Source organism: Hypanus sabinus, chromosome 17 (genome assembly GCF_030144855.1).
Source record: "Hypanus sabinus isolate sHypSab1 chromosome 17, sHypSab1.hap1, whole genome shotgun sequence".
NCBI lineage: Eukaryota > Metazoa > Chordata > Chondrichthyes > Myliobatiformes > Dasyatidae > Hypanus > Hypanus sabinus.
The window spans coordinates 82,948,440-82,971,188 of record NC_082722.1 but is presented as its reverse complement, the minus strand read 5'-3'; the positions used below and the strand labels follow the sequence as shown (position 1 = coordinate 82,971,188).

The following is a 22,749-nucleotide window of genomic DNA, read 5'->3' as shown; positions in this document are numbered from 1 at the left end:
TTGGGACAGCTGATCAAAGTAATTAGTGTTTGCAAGGCAACATTTTGTGGGCTGCACTAGGCTGAGTCAGCCATCTGTCTCTGTCCAGACAAGCTCATCTCCACCATAAACGCTGGCCTTCAGCACTGCTATCGGTGGAACCAGTCGGGTTTACTCTCGCTGAAGTAGATAGTCTAATTCACAGCAGCTGTACAATTCATCTTGAACCCATCTCCCCACTAGGGCATGGGCACCGACAGCAGCTTGCCAGAGTCCTCTGTCCTGCACCTTTCGTCAAAGATCCTTCCTCTCCCAGGATGAGAACTTTGGAGCCTCTGATGGCTTTCCTGTACAGTTGCGTTTTTACAAGATGGGGGTGGTAGCCCCATGCCTAACCCTCTTTTCACAGCTGGGCTTGGGACCGTCCATGGCCAAGTGTGGCAGTACAGTACAGGACATGAATTCCACTGTCTCCATAAAAAATGTTTTGCAAGCAGAGGGCAAATACTGAGGAAATGTTCATGGGTTCTTTGTCCATTCAGAAATCTGATGCAGAGGGAAGAAGCTTTTGTTAAGTCATTGAGTGTGTGTCTCCAGGCTCCTGTACCTCCTCCCTGATGGTAGTAATGAGAAGGGGGAAGGTCCTGGATGCTGAAGGCCCTTTTGGATGGATGCCACCTTCTTGAGGCATCATCTTATAAAGATGTCCTCTGTGGTGGGGAGGCTGGTGCCCATGATAGTGCTGGCTGAGTGTTCAACCCTCTACAACTTTTTCCAATCTTGCGCAGTGCCCCCATCCCCCATACCAGACGGTGATGTAGCCTTATGCAGCTGGATCCTAGACTTCCTGCCAGATTGCTGACAGGTGGTAAGAGTGGGCTCCCTCACCTCTGGCCCTCTGCCCCTCAATACAGGTGCCCCCCCAGGATTGTGTCCTGAGTCCCCTGCTCTACTCCCTTTACACCTATGACTGTGCTACCACACACAGCTCCAATCTGCTGATCAAATTTGCAGATGACATGACATTGATCGGCCCAATTTCTAGCAGTGACGAGACAGCCTACAAAGGAGAGGTTAACACCCTGACACAGTGGTGCCAAGATAACAATCTCTTCCTCCGTGTCCAAAAAACAAAAGAGCTGAATGTGGAGAAATGGAGACAGGCTCAGCCCAATCAGCATCAATGGGACTGCAGTCGACCTCGAGGATGAGTAGTTTCAAGATCTTTATCACCAAAAATCTCATGGACTGTACACAGCGGCTGTGTGACTAAAAAAAGCACATCAAAGTCTCTTTCACCTCAAGCGACTGAAGAAGTTTGGCATGGGCCGCCAAATCCTCGAGATCTCTACAACTGACAGCATCCTGTTCGGCTATATCACCGCCTGGTATGGGAACTACACCAACCTTGATCGCTGGGCACTGCAGAGAGTGGTATGGACAGCCCAACGCATCTGTGAATGTGAACTTCCCTCCATTGAGGTCATCTATAGCAGCAGGTGCATAAAGGAGGCCTGGAAGATCATCGGGGCCACCAGTCACCCCAACCATAAACTGGTTCAGCTGCTTTTGTCAGGCAGGACCAACAGGCTATGGGACAGTTCTTCCTACAAGCCATTAAACTTATATAAACCCCATTTCCAGAAAAGTTGGGATATTTTCCAAAATGCAATAAAAACAAAAATCTGTGATATGTTAATTCACGTGAACCTTTATTTAAATGACAAAAGTACAAAGAAAAGATTTTCAATCGTTTTACTGACCAACTTAATTGTATTTTGTAAATATACACAAATTTAGAATTTGATGGCTGCAACACACTCAACAAAAGTTGGGACAGAGTTAAAATAAGATTGAAAAGTGCACAGAATATTCAAGTAACACCGGTTTGGAAGACTCCACATTAAGCAGGCTAATTGGTAGCAGGTGAGGTATCGTGACTGGGTATAAAAGTAGCGTCCATCAAAGGCTCAGTCTTTGCAAGCAAGGATGGGTCGTGGCTCACCCCTTTGTGCCAAAATTCGTGAGAGAATTATTAGTCAGTTCAAAAGGAACATTTCCCAACGCAAGATTGCAGAGAATTTAGGTCTTTCAACATATACTGTACATAATATTGTGAAAAGATTCAGAGAATTCAGACATCTCAGTGCGTAAAGGGCAAGGTCGGAAACCACTGTTGAATGCGCGTGATCTTCGAGCCCTCAGGTGGCACTGCCTAAGAAACTGTCATGCTACTGTAACAATTATAGCCACCTGGGCTCGGGAGTACTTCAGAAAACCATTGTCACTTAACACAGTCCGTCGCTGCATCCAGAAGTGCAACTTGAAACTGTATTACGCAAAGAGGAAGCTATACATCAACTCTATGCAGAAACGCCGGCGAGTTCTCTGGGCCCAAACTCATCTCAGATGAACCGAAAGACTGAAACCGTGTGCTGTGGTCAGATGAGTCCACATTACAGCTAGTTTTCGGAAAAAACAGGCGTCGAGTTCTCCGTGCCAAAGATGAAAACGACCATCCTGATTGTTATCAGCGAAAGGTGCAATTGCCAGCATCTGTGATGGTATGGGGGTGCATCAGTGCCCACGGCATGAGTGAGTTGCACTTATGTGAAGGTACCATTGACTCTGAGGCGTATATTAGGATTTTAGAGAGACATATGTTGCCATCAAGGCGACGTCTCTTCCCGGGACGTCCATGCTTATTTCAGCAGAACAATGCCAGACCACATTCTGCACGGGCTACAACAGCGTGGCTTTGTAGACACTGTGTGCATGTGCTTGACTGGCCTGCTGCCAGTCCAGATCTATCTCCTATTGAAAATTTATGGCGCATCATGAAGAGGAGAATCAGACAACGGAGACCACGGACTGTTGAGCAGCTGAAGTCTTATATCAAGCAAGAATAGACAAAATTTCCAATTGCTAATCTACTACAATTAGTATACTCAGTTACAAAACAATTAAAAAGTGTTATTAAAAGGAAAAGTGATGTAACACAATGGTAAACATGCCCCTGTCCCAACTTTTGTTGAGTGTGTTGCAGCCATCAAATTCTAAATTTGTGTGTATTTACAAAATATAATTAAGTTGGTCAGTAAAACTTTTGAAAATCTTTTCTTTGTGCTTTTGTCAGTTAAATAAAGGTTCACGTGAACTAACACATCACATTTTTTTTATTGCATTTTGGAAAATATCCCAACTTTTCTGGAAATGGGGTTTGTAAATTCACATGTCTGTACTTTACGACAGAGTCATAACACCAGGATTTTTACTCCCTCACTTTGTGAAATGGGTATAAGATTTAAGTTAACTCGATTCAAATAAAGCCGCCGGTTTGCCTGCTTCGTAGTTGCACGAGTATGTTGGGCCCAGGATAGATCTTCAGAAATGTCAACAAAAGGTTTGATTTTTCCTTCAGCTGCATGAGACGACCTGTGTAGAGATGGAGCCCAGTCTCTGTCCCTCTCACTAAAGGTGCCCCATTGGCAGCTGGTCCAGGGACTTGAAACAGTTTGTACTTTCAGAATAAATTCACTTAACCAAAGATAACCTTAGCCTCACCATAGAGACACCAAGAGATCCTGCAGGTGCTGGAAATCTACAGTAAAACACACAATGCTGGAGGAACTAAGGAGGTCAGGCAGCATCTATGGAAATGAATGCTGTTGATATTGCCGGCTAAGACCAGGACTGGAAAGGAAGGGGAAAACAGTGGGGGAGATGGAGTAGTACAAAGTTCTCTGAAAGGACATGTGGCTGTGTTGAACAAAAAATCCTAGACTAATCCTGCATTCCCTCTGCCTGGTCTACTGTCCTATCAGATTGCTGCATCTTCAGCCCTTCACCAATCACCTCCTGGGTTCTCACACTCCATGGTGTTCCAAAGGAATTGTGGGAAATCTCTGTGTGGATAGGGTTCGCGGGATAGAGGGGAGGGCTGCCACCACCTCTCTGTGAATCACTCTGAGGAGAGGATGTGAGGATAAGCCTGCAGTGAAGGTTATTGGCATAGCTGGGATCATTTTGTGTACTGAGACCAGTTGGACTAGCTCAGTAAAAACAGCTGGATTCAATCCTGGATATACTTCAGGATGGGATCCCATTAAATACCAGACATGTGTGAAACATCCCCCCCCCAAGTCCAAATACACAACATCCACCGCATCCCCTTTATCCTACTTGTAATCTCCTCAAATAATTCCAACAGTGTGTCAGGCAGGATTTTCCCTAAAGGAAACCATGCTGACTTCGTCCTATCTTGTACTGTGTCACTAAGTACTCCATAACCTCATCCTTAACAACTGACTCCAACATCTTCCTACCCACTGAGGTCAGGCTATAATTTCCTTTCTGCTGCCTCCCTCTTTTCTCAAAGTGGAGTGACATTTGCAATTTTCTAGTCCTCTGGCACCATGCCAGAGTCCAATGATTTTTGAAAGATCATTACTGATGCCACCACAATCTCTACTGCTATTTCTTTCAGAACCCTAGGGTGCAGTTCATCTGGTCCAGGTAACTTATATACCATTAGATTTTTCAGCTTTTTGAGAACCTTCTCCCTTGTAATAGCAACTGCTCTTACCTCACACCCTTCAACATTTGGCACACTGCTGCTGTCTTCCACAGTGAAGAATGATGCAAAATACACATTTAGTTCATCTTCCAGCTCCTTGTCACCCTTTATTATTTCTACAGCCTCATTTTCTAGTGGTCCTATATCTATTCTCATCCTCTTTTATATTTTACATACTTGACAAATCTTTTACTATCTGCTTTGATACTGTTTGCTAGCTTGCTTTCATATTTCATCTTTTCCCTCTCAATGACTCTTGTAGTTGTTCTCTTTAGGTGTTTGAAAGCTTCCCAATCCTCTGCCTTCCCACTGATTTTTGCTTTATTGTATGCCCTTCTTTTGTTTTTATATTAGTCTTGACTTCCCCTGTCAGCCACAGTTGTACTAATTTGCCAAATTGTACTAATTTGAGTATTTCTTCATTTCTGGGATACATCTACCCTGCACCTTCCTCATTTTCCCCAGAAACTCACACAGTTGCTGCTCTGCGGTCATCCCTGCCAGCAGCTCCTTCCAACTTACTTTGACCAACTCCTCTCTCATACCACTCTTAATTTCCTGTACTCCACTGAAGTACTGCTACATCTGACTTCACTTCCTCCATATCAAATTTCAAGTTGAACTCAAACATACCATGATCACAGCCTCCTAAGGGTTCTTTTACATAAGCTCCCTAATCATCTCTGGTTCATTACATAACACCCAACCCAGTATAGCTGTTGGCTCAATGACAAACTGCTCTAAAAAACCATCTCATAGGCATTCAACAAACTCACTCTCTTGAGATCCATTACCAACCTGACTTTGCCAATCAACCTGCATGTTAAAATCTCCCATGATTGAACACCACGTGCACTGGTGGCCCTCAACCTTGAACACCGGAATGACAGAAGAAGAAACGGGTGAGTGCTGGGTTCCTCCGACTGTCATTCCCAAGCGAAAGGTATAGACTGCCAGTGATCATGAGGACTCTCTCATTCTAAACAAGTTAAAACAAAAATACTGGTGGCTCACAGCTCCACCCATGCCCCAGAGCAAGCAGAACTGACAAGACAATGTAAGCACATGAGATTCTGCAGGTCTGACAATCCACAAATTGCTGGAGGGACTCGGGGCAGGTCAGGTAGTGTTGTTTCTTTAGGCAGAGCCTGGTAAATTGTGGAATTTGTTTCCACAGGCAGCTGTGGAGGACAAGTTGTTGGGTGCATTTAAGGCAGAGATTGATAGGGTCTTGATTGGGCATGGCATTAAAGGATACAAGGAATGGGATTGAGGAGGGATTAAATAAAGATCAGCCATAATTGATGGCTAGCAGACTCAACGGGCCAAATGGGCTAGTTCTGCTCCTATGTCGTGTTGTCTTGTGGTCTACTCACCCTGCTGGCTGCAATTTTGTCCTAACATCAGTCTGCCCTTCCTGACAGTCTGACTGCATGCTATCTTCACTTTTTTACCATCTGTCCTGTCTGAGTCACTTCACTCTGCCAAATTAGTTTAAACCCTACCCAACAATTCTAACAAATCTACCTGCGAAAATATTGGTTCCCCTCAGGTTTAGGTGCAACCTGTCACTTTTGTACAGGTAAACCTCCCCCAGGGAGATCCCAATGATCCAAGAACCTGAAGCCCTGCTCCTTGCACCAGCTTCTCAGCCACGCATTAATCTGCCAAATCACCCTGTTTCTCCCCTCACTGGTGTGTGACACAGGCAGCAATCCAGAAATTACTACCCTGGAGGGCCTACTTAGCTTTCTACCTGGCTCTCTAAATTCTCTTTTCAGGACCTCTTTGCTTTTCCTTCCTATGTCGTTGGTACCAATATGTACCAAGACATCTGGCTGCTCCCCCTCCCTCTCCAAAATGCTGTGGACGCGATCGGAGAAGTCCCTGACTCTGGCACCTTAGAGGCAACGTACTATCTGGGTGTCCTGTTCACATCTACAGAATCTCCTGTCTGTTCCCCTGAGTATTGAGTCCCCTATCACTACCGCTCCCCTCTTCTCTCTCTTTACCTTCTGCATGACGGACCTATGCTCAGTGCTGGTAACCTGGTCGCTGTTGCGTTCCCCTGGGAGGTCATCCCCGACAACAGTATCCAAAACGGTATATTTATTATTGAGGTGAACAGCTACAAGGGTGCTCTGTGCTAACTGCCTGTTCACATTTCCATTTCTCCTGACAGTTACCCAGCTACTCGCTTCCTGCAACTTCGGGGTGACCACTTCCTTGTAACTCTAATCAATTATCTCCTCCTCTCCCGTACAAGCCAAAATTTATCCAGCTGCTGCTCCAGATCTCCAACACAGTTTTCAAGGAGCTACAGCTGAATGCACTTAAGTGTTGTATGTGAGATATGTGTATTGTGTTGTGCACCTTGGTCCAGAGGAATATTGTTATGTTTTGGTGGTATACACGTGTACAGTGGTGTGTGAGCTATATGTATTGTGTTGTGCACCTTGGTCCAGAGGGAAATTGTTTCATCTGACTGTATACACATGTACAGCTGAATGACAATAAACTGAACTTGAACTTTCACCTTCCATCATGGGAGTTGTGGATGAATCTAAAATAGGTGGTGACTTAGTGAAGAAGACTATCAGATCATCCTAAAGTTGATGTTGCTCATTCACCAACTTCCTCGCACCTACCCTGCTGCTAACAATCTTAACCATTCAGGAGACACAAGAGACTGCAGATACCAGAATCTGGAGCAAGATGCTGGAGGAACTCAGTGGGTCAGACAGCATCTGTGAAGGGAAAAAGATAGACAACATTTTAGTTTAAGACCCTTCACCTGGACCAAGAGATAGAGGGGGGATAACTGGCATAAAAAAGCTGAGAGGTAGGTGATGGTTCATGGTTCAATTCACATTGTGTTTGTACGTTGTTCTCGTGACCACATGGGTTTCCACCGGTGCTCCAGTTTCCTCCCATGCTTCGAAGATGTACTGGTTAGGGTTATTAAGTTGTGTGCATGCTATGTTGACACTGGGAGGCCAGTGACGCTTGCAGGCTGCCCCCAGCACATTGTTGGACTGTGTTGGTCGTTAACATGAATGAAGCGATTCACAGTATGTTTCAATGTACACGTAACAAATAAAGCTAATCTTTATCTCTCTTTAAAATGATCTCTTCTGGGGAGCAACACACAATCTGCTGGAGTAACTCAGCAGGTCAAGCACATTGTTAAGAGGAAAGAAACTGTTGAGGTTTCTGGTCGAAACCCACAGTTGCTGTCTGATCCATTTACAACTCATGTTGTCAGTATCATCTGACCATCTGTGTGTTTGTCTTGTGAACATTGGTTGTTTGTCATTCTTTGTAGTTTTTCATTGATTCCATTGTCTTTCTCTGTTCTACTGTGAATGCTTATAAGAGAATGAATCTCAAAGTAATATGTGTCGACAAATATGTACTTTGATAATAAATTTATTGTGAACTTTGATTTTTTTTCTCCAGCAGACTCTGTGGTGCTCTGGGTTCCAGCATCTCCTGTACCCCGTGTCTCCATTGATCTTTCATGGGGACCTTCCTTACAAGTGTTCTGTTACAGTGCCTGTAAATATCATTCACCACCCCCCTGCCCCGCCCCCCTGGAAGTTTTCATGTTTTATTGTTTTACAACATTGAATCACAGTGGATTTAATTTGACCTTTTTGGACACTGATCTACAGAAAAAGACTTTTGTGTCAGTGAAAGTATCTCTATGACGTGATCTAAATTAATTACAAATATAAAACACACAATAATTGGTTACATAAATATTCACCCTCTTTGATATGGCACACCAAATCATCACTGGTGTGCCAATTTGTTTCAGAAGTCACATAATTAGAGAAACAGATCTGTTTTTGGAGACCTGTGTCCAGTCACGGTGTTTCAATTGATTGTAGTAAAAATATGCCTGTATTGGGAAGGCCCAACTGCTGGCGAATGAGTATCCTGGCAAAAACTGCACCATGAAGACCAAAGAACACTCCAAACGACTCTGTAAAAAGGTTATTGAATAGCCTAAGTCAAGAGATGAATCCAAGAAAATTACCAAGCCTTTGAATATCCCTCAGAATACAGTTAAGTCAATCATCAAGAAATGTAAAGAATATAGCTCAGCTGTAAATCTACCTAGAGCAGGCTGTCCTCAAATACTGAGTGAACTTGTGAGAAGGAGACTAGTGAGGGGGCCACCAAGAGCCCTGTGACAACTCTGGAGAAGGTACAAGCCTCAGTGGCTGAGATGGGAGAGACTGCCCATAAAATACCTATTGCCCGGGTGTTTCACCAGTCACCGCTTTATGGAAATGTGGCACTGTTGAAAAAATCTCACATGAATTCACAGCTAGAGTTTGCCAGAAGGCATGTGGGAGACTCTGAAGTCAGAAGGAAGAAGGTTCTGTAGACTGATGAAACCAAAATTGAGCTTTTTGTCCATCAGAATAAATGCTATGTTTGGCATAAGCCAAACACTGCACATCATCAAAAACACACCATCACATCATGCTGTGGGGATGCTTCACTGCATCAGGCCCTGGAAGGCTTGTGAAGGTAGAGGGTAAAATTAATGCAGCAAAATACAGGGAGATCCTGGAGGAAAACCTGATGCAAGAGAACTGCGACTTGGGAAAAGATTTGTTTTCCAGCAAGACAATGAGCCCAAGCATAAAGCCAAAGCTACACAGGAATGGCTTAAAAACAACAAAGTTCATGTCCTGGAGTGGCCAAGTCAGAGTCCAGACCTCAATCCAGTTGGGAATTTGTGGCTGGACTTGAAAAGGGCTGTTCACACAATCCCCTTGCAATCTAACAGAGCTTGAACAGTTTTGTAAAGAAGAATAGGGAAAAGTCGCAGTGTCCAGATGTGTAAAGCTGATAGAGACTTATCCACACAGACTCAAGACTGTAATTGTTGCCATAGGTGCATCTACTAAATACTGAAGGGGGTGAATACTTATATAATCAATTATTTTGTGTTTTATATTTGTAATTAATTTAAATCACTTTGTAGAGATCTGTTTTCACATTGGCACATTTTTCTATTGATCAGTGTCAAAAAAAGCCAAATTAAATCACAGTGATTCAATGTTGTAAAAACAGGAAGTCGTGAAAATTTCCAAAGGAGGTGAATACTTTTTATAGGCACTGTTCTCGGTAATCCACAAATATCGACTGTTATTCATCTCCATAGATGCTGCCTGCCCTGAGTTCCTCCAGCATTTTGCGTGATGCTCTGGAATTCCAGATCAGCAGAACCTCATGTGTTTGTGTTGTCTTGTCAGTTCTGCTTGCTCTGGGGCATGGATGGAGCTGTGAGCCACCAGTATTTTTGTTTCAAACCACTCACTCATTACTTTGTCTGCCTTTCAAGGCTCCAAGGTTGAGGGACACTAGTGCACATGGTGTTCAATCATGGGAGATTTTTACATGCAGGCTGATTGGGAAATTCAGGTTGGTAATGGATCTCAAGAGAGAGTTTGTTGAATGCCTATGTGATGGCTTTTTAGAGTAGTTTGTTGTTGAGCCTACTCGGGGATCAGCTGTACTGGATTGAGTATTACATAATGAAACAGGTGATTAGGGAGCTTAAGATAAAAGAACCCTTAGGAAGCAGTGATCACAATATGATTGAGTTCAGCTTGAAATTTGGCAGGAAGAGAGTAAAGTCTGACAGCAGTATTTCAGCAGAGAAATTGGTGTACCTCAGGGATCTGTTCTGGGACCCCTACTCTCTGTGATTTTTATAAATGACCTGGCCTGGATGAGGAAGTGGAGGGATGGGTTAGTAAATTTGCTGATGACACAAAGGTTGGGGGGTGTTGTGGATAGTGTGGAGGGCTGTCAGAGGTTACAACAGAACGTTGATAGGATGTAAAACTGGGCTGAGAAGTGGCAGATGGAGTTCAACCCAGATGAGCATAAAGTAGTTTATTTTGGTAGGTCAAATATGATGGCAGAATATAGTATTAATGGTAAGACTCTTGGAAGTGTGGAGGATCAGAGAGATCTTGGGGTCTGTCCATAGGACACTCAAAGCTGCTGCGCAGGTTGACTCTGTGGTTAAGAAGGCATACAGTACATTGGCCTTCATCAACCTTGGGGTTGAGTTTAAGAGCCGAGAGGTAATGTTACAGACCCCACTTGGAGTACTGTGCTCAGTTCTGGTCACCTCACTACAGGAACGATGTGGAAACTATAGAAAGGGTGCAGAGGAGATTTACAAGGATGTTGCCTGGATTGGGGAACGTGCCTCATGAGAATAGATTAAGTGAACTCGGCCTTTTCTCCTTAGAGTGACAGAGGATGAGAGGTGACATGATAGAGGTGTACAAGATGATGAGAGGCATTGATGGTGTGGATAATCAGAGGTTTTTCCCAGGGCTGAAATGGCTAACACAAATGGGCACAGTTTTAAGGTGATTGGAAGTAGGTACAGAGGAGATGTCAGGGGTAAGTTTTTTTTTTATGCAGAGAATGGTAAGTGCATGAAATGGGGTGCCAGCAAAGGTGGTGGAGGCGGATACAATAGGGTCTTTTAAGAGACTCCTGGATAGGTACACAGAGCTAAGAAAAATAGAGGGCTATGGGTAACCCACAGTAATTTCTAAGGTAAGGACATGTTCGGCACAGCCGAAGGGCCTGTATTGGCTGTAGGCTATGTTTTTATATTACAATGAGCAATTAAGCTACCAACTGGTAATCTTTGGACTGTGGGAGGAAACCGAAGCAGTAATAATCTTTCAAGAGAAAGATTGTGGAATGGTTTTAGAGGACTGGAGAATTGCAAATGTCACTCACTCTTCCAAGAAGGGAAAGAGACAAAAGAACGGAAATGATTGGCCAGCCAACCTGACCTCAGTGGTTGTAAAGATGCTGGAGTCCATTTTGAAGGATGACGTTTTGAGGTACTTGGAGAAACATGTTAAAGTAGGCCAAAGTCGTATGGTTTCCTTCAGGGAAAATCTTACCTGACAAATCTATTGGAATTCTTTGAGGAAATAACAGGCAGCATAGACGAGTGAGTCGGTAGTTGTTGTCTATTTGGATTTCAGAAGACCTTTGACAAGGTGCAGCACATGAGGCTGCTTAACAAGTTAAGATTACAGGAGAGGTACTAGCATGGATAGAGTTTTAGCTAAATGGGAATAAAGGGAGCCTTTCCTGGTTGGCTGACGTTGACTACTGGTGTTCCATGGGAGTCTCTGTTGGATCCGTTTCCTTTTACATTATATGCCAATGATTTGGTTGACAGAATTGGTGGCTTTGTTGTCAAGTTTACTGATGAGGCGGAGAGGCAGGGAGCGTTGAGGAAGCAGATAGACTGCAGAAGGACTTTGACAGATTGCGATAATGGGAAAAGTGGCAGATGGAATATGGTGTGGTCATGCACTTTGTAGAAACAATAAAGGCATATAGACTATTTTCTAAATAGAAAATTCAAAAATCAAAGGTGTAAGGGGACTTGGAGTCCTGGTGCACGATTCCCTAAAGGTTAATTTGCAGATTGAATCAGTGGTGGGGAAGACAAATTCACATGCATTTCTAGAGGGCTAGAATATAAAAGCAAGGATGCAATGCTGAGGCTTTGGTCAGGCTGCACTTGGCATATTGTAAAGCAGCTGTGTGCCCCTCATCGAATTAAAGATGTGGAGGGGCCCACAGGAGGTTCCTAAGTATGATTCCAGGGATAACAAATGAGCATTTCAAGGCTCTGAGCCTGTGCCCACTGGAGATTAGAAGAATTGGGGGTGGTTGGGGTGTGGAGATCTCATTGAAACCTATCAAACATTGAAAGGCCTAGAAAGAGTGGAAGTGGGGAGGATCTTTCCTGTAGTTTGGAGTCTAGGACCAGACAGCAGAACCTCAGAATAGAGGGACGTTCATTTAGAACTGAGATGAGCAAGAATTTCTTTAGCCACAGGGTGGTGAATCTGGAATTCATTGCCACAGATGGCTGCAGGCAAAGTTCTTGAATATATTTAAAGGGAGGTTGACAGGTTCTTAATTAGTCAGGGTGTCGAAAGCAGGAGAATAGGTTTGATGGAATTGCAGAGCAGATTTGATGGGCCAACTGGCCTAATTCTGCGCCTATGTTTTATGGTCTTATGGTATCAGAAACTGGTTTATTATCACTGGTATACAGTACTGTGCAAATGTCTTAGGCACACATATATAGCTCGTGAGTCCGAGACCATTGCACAATACTGTATTTGCAAACGTGTAGTGTAGACTGAATCTGTAAATCTGGCCAGAGCAAAGAATGCTGGGAATGGTGAGGATGTTGCACCACGGACATGGTGTGGGACAAGTGGCAGAGAAGGAGTGCCACAGGTGGGGTGGTGCTAGCATGGTGCAGACCTCAGGCATGGTGAGGCCTTACTCAATCTGGAGGAGCAACACCTTATATTCCATTTGGGTAGCCAGTAATTGGATTCCCCCCCCCCCCCAACTTCACTATTTCCCGTTCTTTTTTCCCCCTCTCACCTTATCACCTCTCATAGTCTTCTGTCCTCTCCTATCAGATTCTGCCTTCTCCTGTGCTTTACCTCTTTCACTAATCAACTTCCCAGCAATTTAATTCACCCCTCCCCCTGGTTTCACCTATCACCTGCCACCTTGTATTTCTTCCTACCCTCCTCCATCTTCTTACACTGACTTCTTCCTTTCCAGTCCTGCCAAAGGGTCTCGGTTCAAAACATTGACTCAACTCGTTTAGATGCTGCCTGGCCTACTGAGTTCCTCCAGCATTTTGTATGTATCGCCCATTGTATGTAGGTCATTTGATTCTAAGTGGTGGGTTTATTGATCATTACAGAATGTCTCTCTGGAGCTTCAGCTCCCTCCCATCTCTCTGCCTACTTCCTTCCCACTCTCAGCCCTCTGTAGAGACCCCTGTCAGAATCAGGTCTATCATCACTCACGTGTCGTGAAACTTGTTTTTTTGTGGCAGCTGCAGTGCTGTGCAAGGGTCTCAGGAACCCCAGCTGTATACGGTATGTGCCGATGACTCCTGCACACTACTGCACGTCACAAAATCCATATTCAACTGCTGCTGCTATGTTTCAGGTGACATGCCGTTGATAATAAACCCGATTCTGATTCTGATCTGTTACTCTGACCGTACAGCGGTGGTAGTTGCCCATGGTGTCTGTTATATCTGACAACGTGTACAGGAGAGCCTTTGCACTGGGGGAGTTCCACTGGCCACTGGGTCCTCCGTGGTTGCGGGGGATGACCATGACATCTCCTGTACCTGTCATGTCCTTCGCTCTCCATGGAGCGTTGCAGTACCAGCTTCCTGGCCGTTGGATCTCATCTCCCCCAGTCCACAGGAGCTGAATTATCTTAAGAATATATTTAAAGAATAGTGCAAAAAGAGAGCAAAATAGTGAGGCAGTGTTCACAGGTCACGAATCTTTCAGAAATCTGATGGCAGAGAGGAAGAAGCTGTTTCTGAAATGTTGGGTGTGTGTATTCAGGCTCCTGTTCCTCCATGTCGTCACATTTCCAGTACCAACATAGTGTGCCCACAACCTACTAACTGAATCCTGCTGTAGGACTTTAGAATGTGGGAGGAAACTGGAGCGCGCAGACGAATCTCACGCGGTCGCTGGGAGAAAGTACAAACTCTTTACAGTGTAACAATGGGAGTTGAACCGGTGGGGGGGGGGGGGGGGTAGTTAGGGAGTGTGATTGATGAGCAGTGTAGCAAATGGTCCCAAACGGGTTTGGCCAGTCAGAACTTTGCCTCTTTTTGTGCCTGTTTTCTGTTGCTGTCTGCTTTGGTGATATTTCTGACAGCCCCTGCTCTCTGTGTGAGCACTGCCAGGTCGGCTGAGGAAGTTTACATTGCAGTCATTCTTTCTCGAGCAGCACCACTTTAACCCTTTGTGAACTGACAGTAGTCCAGCACACGTTTAAGACCAGAATGTTACCCTGATTTAAGGTAGTTTAACTCCATTTCCAGCACACAAGTAGATAGGAGAAGAAAATAATTGTTACTCCGGATCTGATGCAGCGCAAAAAGACCACAATAAGACAAAGAACACAATAATTTTTAAAAAACACTAAATATAAATACATAAAATAGCTCAAATACATTCATTGTATGTCCATAAAGTGACGCTAGGCACAGGAGTGTCTGTACATAAGGTGATTGACAGGAAATGATAAAGTAGTGGTGGTTGGGGGTGTGAAGGGCTGGATTAGTAGGTGGAGGTGTTGATCAGCCTTACTGCTTGGGGAAAGTAACTGTTTTTGAGTCTGGTGGTCCTGGTGTGGATGCAATGTAGCCTCCTCTCCGATGGGAGTGGGACTACCAGGAGTTGGATCCTTCATGATGCTACTGGCCCTTTACCAGCACCTTTCTGTATATAAGCCCATGATAACAGGTCAGCTGGAGCTGATGATGTGTTGGCAGTTCTAACTACTTATTGTGGAGGCTTCCTGTCTGTCACAGTGCAGTAGAGATGAGCTCTCCTGCCCACCTGAGATCCATGGCCCTCAGTCTTCTGTATTAAGACCAGAAGACGTAGGAGCAAAATTAAGTCATTCAGCCCATCGAGTCTGCTCCGCCATTCCATCATGGCGATCCCAGATTCCACTCAACCCCATACATCAGCCTTTTCCCCATATCCTTTGATGCCCTGACTGATCAGGAAATGATCAACTTTCAATTTAAATATACCCACAGACTTGGCCTCCACCACAGTCTGAGGCAGAGCATTCCACAGATTCAGTACTCTCCAGCTAAAAAAATTCCTCCTTATCTCCATTCTGAAAGGTTGCCACTTAATTTTGAGGCTGTGCCCTCTAGTTCTGGATACCCCACCGTCCACCCTATCGAGTACTTTCAACATTCGGTAGGTTTCAATGAGTTCCCTGTGCATTCTTCTAAATTCCAGCGAGTACAGGCCCAGGGCTGCCAAATGATCCTCGTGTTCCTGATATCTATTGTGTGCTGTCTTCTTGCCCCATAGCAACTCTAGTCCTGAGCTGTGGGCCATTCCCCCCACCCCTAAACCTACCATCTCTTGCGGTGAAAGCTGGCCTCCTGAGTTAATGTATCTGCAGGTTGCTAGGAGGAAACTTAGACCGGTACAGGCCCTTTGCCGACCTTTTAACTACTCTAAGATCAATCTAACCTTTTCCCTCCCACATAGCCCTCCATTTTTCTTTCATCCATTTACCTATCTGAGTTTCTTAAATGCCCTGATGTATCTGCCTCCTCCACCTCCTAAGTACCCCCTACTCTATGTTTTAAAAAAAAATATCTCTGGCATCACCCCCCCCCCCATACTTTCACTTAAAATTATGCCTGTTGTATTAGCTGTGTCCACCCGGGCAAAAGTCTCTGGCTGTCTACTCTACGCCTCTTCTCATTGCATCCATCTCAGTCAAGTAGCTCTCAGCTTCCTGCATACCAAAGAGAAAAGCCCCAGCTCACTCAGCCTTTCCTCATACATGCTCTCGAATCCCGGCAGCATCCTGATACTAAGCCAGTGACAGGGATGCACACACTGCTGTGAGTTAACAGCACACTGAGCCATCTCAGTTGGTAGCATCAGTCCCAGACACAGGTGAAGTGCCCCAGACCTCTCTGCGACTATTGCCCCATCGCGATTGGTAGCAACAGTCCCAGACACATTGAGGAAGTGTCCCAGGTCATGCTCTCTTCTCACTATCGCCACAGGAAAGAAGGAAGAGGAACCTCAGGCTCACACCACCAGGTTCAAGAACAGTTACAACCCCTCAACCAACAGGTTCTTGAACCACAGAGGATAACTTCACTCATCCCATCACGACCTACAAACTCACTCACATGTTCTCAGTATTTGTTGTTTATTCATTTTGTTTCTTTGTATTTACTGTGAATGCCTGCAAGAGAATGAATCTCAGGGTTGTATATGGTGTCATTTATGTACTTTGATAATAAATTTACTTTCAGCTTTCATCGTTATGTCCTGATTAACTAGGGGATTATATTTCCAACAGATTATGTCCTGTGGGAAATGTCTAGTCAGGCAGTGAGGCTAGAGAGAAGGCAAGTCGGTGTTTCTGATCCAACGCCTGATTGAATCTCCCTCTGAGCCAGAAGTACAGTTGTTGTGAGACAAATCAGCCAGCCTCCCTCTTTGACCACGGATCTTCTGAAGCCACAAGCACAAAATGATGGAAGAACTCAGCAGGTCGGCACCATTTATGGAAGGGAATTAACTGTCAACGTTTTGGGCCAAGACCCTGCATCAGGAAAGGCTGACATGTCCATTGATGCTTCCTGAACTACTAAGTTTCTCCAGCATTTTGTGTGTTACTCTGGATTTCCAGCATCTGCAGAATCTCCTGTGTTTCTGATTCACTGCCCCTCTTGTCTCCATGGCAATGGGCTTATGATCTCAGATTTTGGCCTTCATGTCCAATTATTCATATCACCAAAGTGCCCAGCCACCAGGAAGAGGTAAAATGGAGCCAGGCTGACTACTAGGAGAGTTAAAGGACAGAGGTAGGCCAGTAGTTGGCAGAGATGGAAGAGTTGCAGCAGTAGTTGGCCGTGCTGAAGGAATTGGACCAGTCGTTGGCAGTGCCAGTGGAGTTGCACCTGTACTTGGCAGCGCCAGAGGAGTTGGTCCAGTAGTTGGCAGCGCTGGAGGAGTTGGACCTGTAAATGTCAGTGCTGGTGGAGTTGAACTGGTAGTTGGCAGCACCAGAGGAGTTGGTCCATAGCTGGCAGTGCCAGAGGAGTTGGTCCAGTCATTGGCGGCGCTGGAGGAGTTGGACCTGTAGTTCGCACTGCTGGAGGAGTTGGTCTGGTAGTTGGCACTGTGTGCCCATTGCGTTGGTGCAGGTCAGGCAGTGATCAGAAGGCATGTTGAGTCGCAGGCTGCATGGTGTGACAGTGAGGGAAAGATGTCCGCTGCCTTCTCTGTCTGTCCATACCCGCGATCATCCACTCTCCCCCCCCCCCCCGAGCCCCTCCCCTTCCCCCTTCATTTCTTATCTCCTGTCCACACACTCTCTTCCTTTCCCTCCCTCTCTCCTATCTGATAGTCTCATCCCCCTTTCCACCTTCCCCTCTGTCCTGTCCACACTCTCTTCCCTTCCCTCCCTCTCTCCTATCCGATAGTCTTATCCCCCTTTCCACCTTCCCCTCTGTCCTGTCCACACTCTCTTCCCTTCCCTCCCTCTCTCCTATCCGATAGTCTCATCCCCCTTTCCACCTTCCCCTCTGTCCTGTCCACACTCTCTTCCCTTCCCTCCCTCTCTCCTATCCGATACAGTCTTATCCCCCTTTCCACCTTCCCCTCTGTCCTGTCCACACTCTCTTTCCTTCCCTCCCTCTCTCCTATCCGATAGTCTCATCCCCCTTTCCACCTTCCCCTCTGTCCTGTCCACACTCTCTTCCCTTCCCTCCCTCTCTCCTATCCGATACAGTCTTATCCCCCTTTCAACCTTCCCCTCTGTCCTGTCCACACTCTCTTCCCTTCCCTCCCTCTCTCCTATCCGATAGTCTCATCCCCCTTTCCACCTTCCCCTCTGTCCTGTCCACACTCTCTTCCTTTCCCTCCCTCTCTATCTGATAGTCTCATCCCCCTCTCCACCTTCCCCTCTGTCCTGTCCACACTCTCTTTCCTTCCCTCCCTCTCTCCTATCCGATAGTCTCATCCCCCTTTCCACCTTCCCCTGTCCTGTCCACACTCTCTTCCCTTCCCTCCCTCTCTCCTATCCGATAGTCTCATCCCCCTTTCCACCTTCCCCTCTGTCCTGTCCACACTCTCTTCCCTTCCCTCCCTCTCTCCTATCCGATACAGTCTTATCCCCCTTTCCACCTTCCCCTCTGTCCTGTCCACACTCTCTTTCCTTCCCTCCCTCTCTCCTATCCGATAGTCTCATCCCCCTTTCCACCTTCCCCTCTGTCCTGTCCACACTCTCTTTCCTTCCCTCCCTCTCTCCTATCCGATAGTCTCATCCCCCTTTCCACCTTCCCCTCTGTCCTGTCCACACTCTCTTTCCTTCCCTCCCTCTCTCCTATCCGATAGTCTCATCCCCCTTTCCACCTTCCCCTCTGTCCTGTCCACACTCTCTTCCCTTCCCTCCCTCTCTCCTATCCGATAGTCTCATCCCCCTTTCCACCTTCCCCTCTGTCCTGTCCACACTCTCTTCCCTTCCCTCCCTCTCTATCCGATACAGTCTCATCCCCCTTTCAACCTTCCCCTCTGTCCTGTCCACACTCTCTTCCCTTCCCTCCCTCTCTCCTATCCGATAGTCTCATGCCCCTCCACCTTCCCCTCTGTCCTGTCCACACTCTCTCTCCTTCCCTCATTTATTTTTCTTCACTTGTAACCCCTTCCCTTTCTCCACTCCCTCCTGGTGTCCATTCTCCTCTCCTCTCCCCTTGCCTCTCTCTCTCTCCCACAGTTCTCAGTCTGTGTTCTGGGGTTTCAAGATTCCCAAACATTTCTCTCTTCTCTTGGTTGTTTCTTGACCTGAGCATGCTGTTTCTGCAGACTGAGCTGCTCAGGCCAGTAAATATTTACACTCTGACAGTGATGTGTCTCTGTGCTGGCGCCATGCACACTTGACAGACGTTCTCAGATGGGGGCTGGCTGGGTCACTCTGGGGGTCTGCACATTCACAGACCCATGCTCTGACTGAAGCTTAATGAGCAATGATTATACTCGCAAAACAGGCCCTTCGGCCCAACCTGTTCATGCTGGCCAAGCTGTCTTCCTGAGCTAAGCACATTTACCTGCATTTCATATCTCATACCTTTCCCTGTACATTTGCCTGGCCAAAGTTCAAAAGTTCACAGTAAGTTTATTATCAAAGTACGTATACATCACTGAGATTGTTTATTTATTTAATTTAGCAGTGTAGCTCAGAGTAGACCCTTCCGGTCCTTGGAGCACACTGCCCAGCACACTTCTGATTTAACCCTAATCTAATCAGGGGACAATTTACAATGATTAATTAACCTAGCCGGTACATCTTTGAACTGTGGGAGGAAACCAGAGCATCTGGGGAAATCCACGCATTCCACGGGGAGAGCCGGACTCGGGAATGCCCCATACTGTATTAGTTTCACACTAACTGCGATGCTACCATAGGGCCCGCAGTACCATTCACAGTAGAATCAATGAAAAACTGCACCCAACAGGACAAACAGCCAATACACAAAAGATAAAACTGTCCAAATACAAAGAAGATAAATATCAAGAACCTGAGATGAAGAGTCTTTGAAAGTGTTTGAGGGAACAGCTCAGTGTTGGGGTGAGTGAAGGTAATAAATCAGCCAGGATTGAATGGCGGAGCAGACTCAATGAGCCAGACTGCCTAATTCTACTCCTGCATCTTATGGAACATCATCGGTCACTGGCCTGCGTTCTGAAAAACAATACTGTGATTCCTTCCACAGAGCCAATTTTGTATCCAGTTAGCTCAGTCTTGGCCTGTCTTGTGGGATGTGGTCGAAAGCCTTGCTGAAGTCCACTGCCCTGCCCTCTTCAACAAACGTGATCACACTTATGAGACGTGACTCCCTACATACAAAGGCATGCTGACTATCCCTAATCAGTCCCTGCCTTTCCAAATGCAGATGGATCCTATTTCTCGAATCCTGTTCTCATCACTGATGCTTGTCTCACTGGCCTGTAGACCCCAGTTTGTTCTTCCAAAGGTGGCATGGTAGGGTAGTGGTTAGTGTAACATTATTACAGCGCTGATAAACCGGGTTCTGTTCCACCGCCAGCTCTACATTATCCCTGTGACCTACATAAGACACAGGATCAGAATTAGGCCATTCAGCCCATCGAGTCTGCTCTGCCATTCCATCATGACTGATCCCAGATCCCATTCAACCACATACACCTGCCTTCTCACCATATTCTTTGATGCCCTGACCATTTGGGAAATGATGCAAAGATTTGGCCTCCACCGCAGTCTGTGGCAGAGCATTCCACTGATTTACTACTGTCTGGCTAAAAAAAGTCCTCTGTTCTAAAGGGTCGCCCCTCAATTTTGAGGCTGTGCCCTCTAGTTCTAGATACCCCCACCATAGGAAACAAACTCTCCACATCCACCCTATCTGGTCCTTTGTGAGAAACCTAACCTAAGCATGGGACAATTTACAATGATCAATTAACCTAGCAACCAAGGAAATGGGAGCACCCGCTGGAGACCCACGTGCCGACAGGAAACGGGAGCACCCGCTGGAGACATTTCCCAAAGCTGATGCATTTTGAGGGCTTTGATAAGACTAGGACATACATCACAATTAGTCCGGTTTATGGAGAACTGCAGAACAGGGAGACCTTAAGAGAACGGCCATCGATCCTTAAGGGCAGCAACAGGCATGGATAACGTGGTTAGGAACGTGGAAGTAGCCTTCACTGATCAGGGTATTGAAGACATGGGCAGAGAAAACATGTTCCCACATTATAAAATATATTCATTCCAAATTTAGAACCCCATTCTGCCCGTGATGTCTATTTCCTCTCAGTCCTAAGGCATACGAGTTAGGATTAGTAAGTTGTAGGCATGCTATCTTGGTGCCAGTAGCCTGGTGAAACTTGTGGGCTGTCCCCAGCACATCCTCGGACTGTGTTGGTCTTTGACGCAAACAACACATTTCACTGTGTGTTTTGAAGTCTCAATGTATTGTACATGTGACCAATGTACATGTGAACTCTCTGGTTCAGCCTCCAGTGGAGGTGTGGGTCTGAAGAATGATGAGAGAGTGGGGATGGTATGAATGGGAAGGGTTCTCTGTAGTTTGTGTAATGTGACTCTGACAGCTGGTCTGTTGGTCTGTCCCGGGACAGGGGTGGCCTGGCCGGATATGCATCACCTGGCTGAGCGAGTGGGGATGGGGATGGGGATGGGGATGGGGATGGTCTCTGACTGGGAAAGTCGTACACTGACTCTGACAGCTGGTCTGTTGGTCTGTCCCGGGACAGGAGTAGCCTGGCCGGATATGTATCACCTGGCTGAGCGAGTGGGGATGGGGATGGGGATGGGGATGGTCTCTGACTGGGAAAGTCGTACACTGACTCTGACAGCTGGTCTGTTGGTCTGTCCCGGGACAGGAGTAGCCTGGCCGGATATGTATCACCTGGCTGAGCGAGTGGGGATGGGGATGGGGATGGTCTCTGACTGGGAAAAGTCGTACACTGACTCTGACAGCTGGTCTGTTGGTCTGTCCCGGGACAGGGGTGGCCTGGCCGGATATGTATCACCTGGCTGAGCGAGTGGGGATGGGGATGGGGATGGTCTCTGACTGGGAAAAGTCGTACACTGACTCTGACAGCTGGTCTGTTGGTCTGTCCCGGGACAGGGGTGGCCTGGCCGGATATGTATCACCTGGCTGAGCGAGTGGGGATGGGGATGGGGATGGTCTCTGACTGGGAAAGTCGTACACTGACAGCTGGTCTGTTGGTCTGTCCCGGGACAGGAGTGGCCTGGCCGGATATGCATCGCCTGGCTGAGCGAGTGGGGATGGGGATGGTCTCTGACTGGGAAAGTCGTACACTGACTCTGACAGCTGGTCTGTTGGTCTGTCCCGGGACAGGGGTGGCCTGGCCGGATATGCATCGCCTGGCTGAGCGAGTGCAGCTGGAGGAACTGGCGAGGATTGGCATCCTGAAGGGCAGTGTGGACGACATGATGAAGGTCCATCTGGGAGCCGTGTTCATGCCTCACGGTCTGGGTCATCTCCTGGGATGTGACGTCCACGACGTTGGCGGGTACCCAGAGGTCAGTCCTGTGCTAAACAGCAGAAACACTTGGAGTTAACCCTTTCAGAGTCTCTGCCCTGTGCTGAGTCTTCAGAGTCAGAACACTACAGCTCCGAAATAGAACTTTCTGATCCTTGCCAAACTCTTTTACTTCCTATTCCATTGAGTTGCACTTGGACCCCAGTCCTCCAAAGCCCATACATCCACGTACCTGTGCAAAGTTCTCTTAAACGTAGCAATCGAGCCCACATCCACTGGGTGCTGGCAGCTCATTCCACACTCTCACCTCCCTCTGAAGACAATCCCCTCATGTTCCCCTTTAACATTTCAATCTTCACCCCTGTGGGCTGTTTGAAGCCCCAAACCCATCGTGACATTTTGTCAAAGAGGTGTACGCTGCCGAGCATGGACCAGTCGAAACTCTTGGCATGAGTGTGAATCTGTCACTACTTCCTATCTCAGCTCTGATTTCCA

The 22,749-nt window shown here is 46.5% G+C and overlaps 1 protein-coding gene across 1 annotated transcript in view; it reads left to right on the top strand.

Annotated features, from left to right (window-relative positions):
• pepd (peptidase D) overlaps positions 1 to 22,749 on the top strand; it is a 181,015-nt gene that overhangs the window by 144,559 nt on the left and 13,707 nt on the right. The window contains exon 13 of the mRNA XM_059993348.1: positions 22,110 to 22,294. Within this exon, the coding sequence (XP_059849331.1) occupies positions 22,110 to 22,294 (185 nt within the window). The remainder of the gene's footprint in view (positions 1 to 22,109; positions 22,295 to 22,749) is intronic.